Source organism: Nestor notabilis, unplaced genomic scaffold (genome assembly GCF_000696875.1).
Source record: "Nestor notabilis isolate BGI_N333 unplaced genomic scaffold, ASM69687v1 scaffold7498, whole genome shotgun sequence".
Taxonomy (NCBI): Eukaryota; Metazoa; Chordata; class Aves; order Psittaciformes; family Psittacidae; genus Nestor; species Nestor notabilis.
The window spans coordinates 17,719-22,522 of NW_009939546.1; the positions used below are offsets into that span (position 1 = coordinate 17,719).

At 48.9% G+C, this 4,804-nt stretch overlaps 1 protein-coding gene across 2 annotated transcripts in view; it reads right to left on the reverse strand.

Moving 5' to 3' along the window:
- The window catches only part of TNR (tenascin R), a 29,451-nt gene that overhangs the window by 13,221 nt on the left and 11,426 nt on the right, over nt 1-4,804 (reverse strand). For both annotated transcript variants that reach the window (XM_010019923.1, XM_010019922.1), the window contains exons 6-7: nt 4,634-4,804; nt 2,680-2,865 (exon numbers count right to left, since the gene is read on the reverse strand). The exon at nt 4,634-4,804 is cut by the window's right edge and continues 111 nt beyond it. In XM_010019923.1, coding sequence (XP_010018225.1) covers nt 2,680-2,865; nt 4,634-4,804 — 357 coding nt within the window. The remainder of the gene's footprint in view (nt 1-2,679; nt 2,866-4,633) is intronic.

The window sequence follows — 4,804 nt, forward strand, 5'->3', positions numbered from 1 at the left end:
GCTGGGGTGGGGGGACCCTCCTGAGCATTCCCTGGGGTTAGCAGCCCTCCCACAGGTCAGGCGTTTCTCTGCATATTGCAGAAGAGCTGAGCCTTTTTAAAAAACACTGTGAATGCCTTTGGACACAGAACTTGGATTATTCTAGCTCAGAAATAAGCAATTTTTAAAAGTTGTTGCTGAGGTCTGCTGTAATTGCTGGCATCAAGGCAGAAATTGTGTGTGTGAGCTGAGATGGGAATGATAAAGTAGCTATATTTGCTTCCAAAGTGATTCAACATCAAATATTGTCACAGGGCTGGTGTCTTGAAGAGAAATAGATTATGCAGAGTAAATGAAATGCACATTAATTAGGAAAGGCACAGTCTTTCTGGGAGCTGAATCAAGTGCTGCTCCTTGGTGTGGACATATCCTGCTGTGCCCTGCTGAAGGCACATTGGAATCAAGCTCACCCAGCTCCTTTCCCATGCACCCCTTGCTGATCACTGGTTTATCTCCATGGGACATCTCCTGCCTTTGCCTATCACTTCTGCTTGGCTGCTGGTGGCTTTATCCCCCTGCTTCCTGCATTTCATGATCTTTCTCATGCCATAAACCCTCCAGCCTGGTCTCACCCTGCCTTGCCCAGAGGCAGTATGCCCTGAAGCCACCAAAACCTTCCCTGACAGCCCAGGGGAGAGGGAAACCCCCATTCCCTGCTCCTCTCCTCTTGCTACAATGCAGTCTTGGTGCCAGGGGGTGGATGGACTCCCTGTGCCCCTACCCAGTAAGTGTCAGAAGTATCCTGGAAAGGAGAAGAGCATGAGAGAAAGGAGGAGGAGAAGGACAAGATGAGCAGGAACATATGAAACGATGCATTTTCTCTCCCAGCTCTTCTGCGTAGAGCAAAACTATGGATGTTTCTGTGCAAATGCTGATTTTGAAGAGAGACATATGGGGCAGGGCAAGACTTGCTGTATTTTTAAGCTTAAATCTTTGATGAGGTCTGCTCAGTGCTGCTCCTCACTGCTTTTCCTGAAGGCAGATGAAGGTGGCTGAAGGAATTGTTGTTGCTTTCGCGCCATTGATTGCACCAGGCCACAGGAAACCCACCCCTACAGGCTTTGCACCACGTGCAACAAGATTTCAGTGGACAGGACTACCACATGGGTAACAGAGCTATAGGAGCTGCTCATGTGCCAACCACTTTATGGCTATCCTGGCTTTTTATTTTTTCCCAGCAGAATATTTTTTGGGTTATTTTCTGCTACGATTAGATTTAAAAAACCAAATGTTTGTTTATTACATAGTACCCTGGGAACTAGAAGCAATGCACTTAGGTGATGATGGAAGCGCTACATAAAAATTGCTCACTGCTACCAACTTCAGCCTTTGCCATCTCTGGAGCTTGCCCAGGAAAGGCAGGGATGTGTTCTTGTAGCTCTGCCTGAGTCTGTCAAAAACTTGGCAATATTTTATTATTTTTATTGAGAAAAACAAGAGCCTTCAGGTTGCCATGTCCTCTAAGGCAAGCTCACTCCAGGCCATAGGTGTCACTGCAGTTTAGGTCGCTGCACCTCTGCCCCAAGGAGGTGGATTTGGCCATTTTTAGAGCTCCTTCTTGCGTAGAAAGGCAGTAAATGACCTAGCGGAAAGCCAGCAGGCAACCAGCACTGGGTCTCTGACTTCATTCCACTTCTCCTTGCACGTCCTCATCACAAATGCAGCAGAAACTATCCCTAACATTTTCTTTTTTCCGCATACCTCATTTTTCAAGCTAACTGCTCTAATTGCTTTCCTGCCCTCCAGCCTTTCTCGTGACTCAGTGCCACTGTGCCTGTAACTTCGCATTCGACTTTCCCACTGAACTTTCTCCTGTAGTTCCATATGGCAAAGATGCTGGGCTGGGGAGGCCCCGGGAGGGCAAAGAGATCAGCATGGAAGAACCTGGTGTCCTGCCATTCTGAAGAGCTTCAAGCTGAAGAAGTGATCTTTTTTGTGTATTTGTAAGTAAGTCTTTTCTTTGCTCAGAAAAATGTGACTGGAGCTGCAAATCCAGCAGACAAACAGTTGTAGTTGAAAAAGAGGAAACCAAATCTCATATGGTGCTTCACTGTGTTTGGGACTTTCCTGGCAGTGGGAGGTTGGTGGTGTTTGCAGCCCCTGGTGGCACCCACTATGCTAGCTTGAAGGACTTGCTCAAAACCAGCATCCCTGGATTTGAGTTTGCTTTGTGCCTGATTTGGAAAAAGGCAAAGAACTTGGGCAGCCTGGCTTCCCATCACTGCCTATGGGGCACTGGTGCCTGCAGCTCTTTCCCAGCAAGGAAAAAGACAGAAGGACGAAATAATATCTTCCTCTAGATCAGCCCAAAAAAGCTTCCTGTCCCCATTTCTCACTTTGCTTCCTGCCAGCTCTATTTGGAACCTGACAGACCCTTGCTGGATGTGCATCACTGGGAGGTGCATCACTTGTAGGTGCATTGCTCAGCTTGAGGATAAGCAGCGCTCAGATCTAGACCCACAAAGGGGAAAATGAGCTTTATCCCAAGGAAAACCTTCTCTCTGGTCTGTAACTAACAAACTCCAAGACAGCTTCAAATATATGCCAGCATAAGGGCAACTGAGCATTGGGCTCTCCGTTGCTCTACCTGCTAGAGAGGACCAGGAGGGGAAGGAAGGATGCATGGATACACATGCATACCTGCAAGGGTGGCCCGGGTGGTGGGACCAGTGTCGCGCGGCACCAGGACTTCATGGTAGTGCTCCCCGGCCAGGGTGCTGTACACCACCCTGTAGCTGTGTGCTTCAGCCTCACTGTTGTCCCAGGTGAGCTCGAGGCTGGCGGGGGTCCGCAAGCCCACCCGCAGGTTCTTGGGCGCATCGATCTCTGTGCAACACAAGGGAGAGAGGAACCATCTCACTGCCGGGCACCAGGAACACACTCCATAGCCTTGGCATGGCTAAATGGCAGTTTAGGGGTACCATTGTGTGATGTCAGTGAGGTCCCTCGTGCAGTCCCTCCTCCCCAGGGGAGGGCATGTCACTGCAGTAGGGGTTGGGGGATCTGCTCTCACCTCCTACTCAGCACAGACTGGGAGATGCCACCCGTGAGACTGACACAAGTGCTGAGGCATTCACAGCATCCCTCAGTAAGTTGCTTCAGGAGCTAATGGCATGTTATTTGAAAAAGAAGAATAAGGGAAACTGAGGCAGCATGCATAAGAGAAAAGGGGTTCTGCAGCAGTGATGCATTGGTCTGAACTGCTCTTAGAAGAACCTTGAACGTCTTTACAGGCTTGTTCATGCTCAGACACTGCCCAAAGGGTTTGTTTATTAATGTTGCTGAGGCTGTGCACCAAATCTGCTCTGATTTGCATGATAACCCTCTCAAGTGACTGACAGGTTGGTGACAGCAGATGGGAGGTAATTACTGGTCCTTGATGGATCTGAGTTTAGGGGGTGTATTTTTTTATGTTGCCTTTTAGAAATAAAACAAGGAAGGCCAGTGCAGCAAATCGGTCAGAGTGAACATCTCATCTGAAATACTTACCTGTAGAGATACATACACACACAATTCACACACTGCAGTTATTATAGTAGGAGCCTGGTATCCACCAGTAATGTACACGACAAGTAATTTATATACCGTAAACCACACTGAAATATGCACTTTACCTCCTCCTTTATAGCACGGTAAATTAAACCTGTTAGCTATCTGCAGGCTTAACATTAATTAAAGTTTTACCGACCAGTTAGGGTATTCAGAGGGGATATAAAATAAGATAACCACATTTCTGACTGGGCTGCTTTCAGCCACTCATTCCCTGGGCAAGACATCTGCTTTGGCTCTCGATGCTGAATGGGAGTGAGCATTGCCTTGAATTCAGACTTGTGCTTGCTGTTTTGGTGCTTTTGAGAATTGCATGTTTCTCTACATATGCTGTTAAGGGCATAAACTGCTGGGTTTTAAAGTTTTAGCTGTGAATTCAAGCTAAGAAGTTGTGGGTTTGAACAGGCCTTGAAGCTGCTGGGAATGTGTCCTAGACAGCAGCAGATTCAGCCTTGGTGCTGCAGCAGGACATGGCCAAAGAGGGATTTGGTCAGGGGTTGTCATCTCAATTCATGTTACTGAGTCATCTGCCTGGTTGCTGGCATCAAGGATCACCTGGGCAGCCCTAGGGACTATGTTAGCATCCCCGTGGGGCACAGGGCATGAAGATGACCTGTTGCACTGAAGGTTTAGGGACTAAACAGAAATGTAGGCACTAGTGGAGGGGGTCAGAGAGTGGTTTTAGGGTGTGTGTTTTAGGGTGAGCTGAATACTTTACTCTGCCTTGCTCTGCAGTGGGACTGTGACAGGATGCAAGACATCTGCATTCAGGCATCTCCATTCAGACCTGCACCTTAACCATCATGTTTCCATTGATCTGCTTCCTCTCGGTACTCCGAATTAAACCCCAACTCACTTGGTCTGGGGGAAAACCAGGTACCACTAAATCTCAGATGCAAAAACCTCTCAATTCAGCTCTGGTTATGCAAAAACCACCATGCTCGTTGCAGGACAGCCCATCTGCAGATCGCAGCAAGCCATCTGCTCAAGCTTGCTAGTGGCTTTGAAATTCATGCCAGTTCTCCCACTGAAGCCAGCTAGCTACCTGTGGTGAACTGGGCGAGGGCTGGCTGGCTCTCGTTGGCACCCCGGAGGGCGCTGACAGCAAGGCTGTAGCGGGCGCCGGGGCGCAGGGCCTGCAGGGAGTACTGGCTGAGGGGGGGCTGCAGGCGGAAGGTGGTCCTCCCGCCCTCCCCATCTGCCAGCCCATACTTCA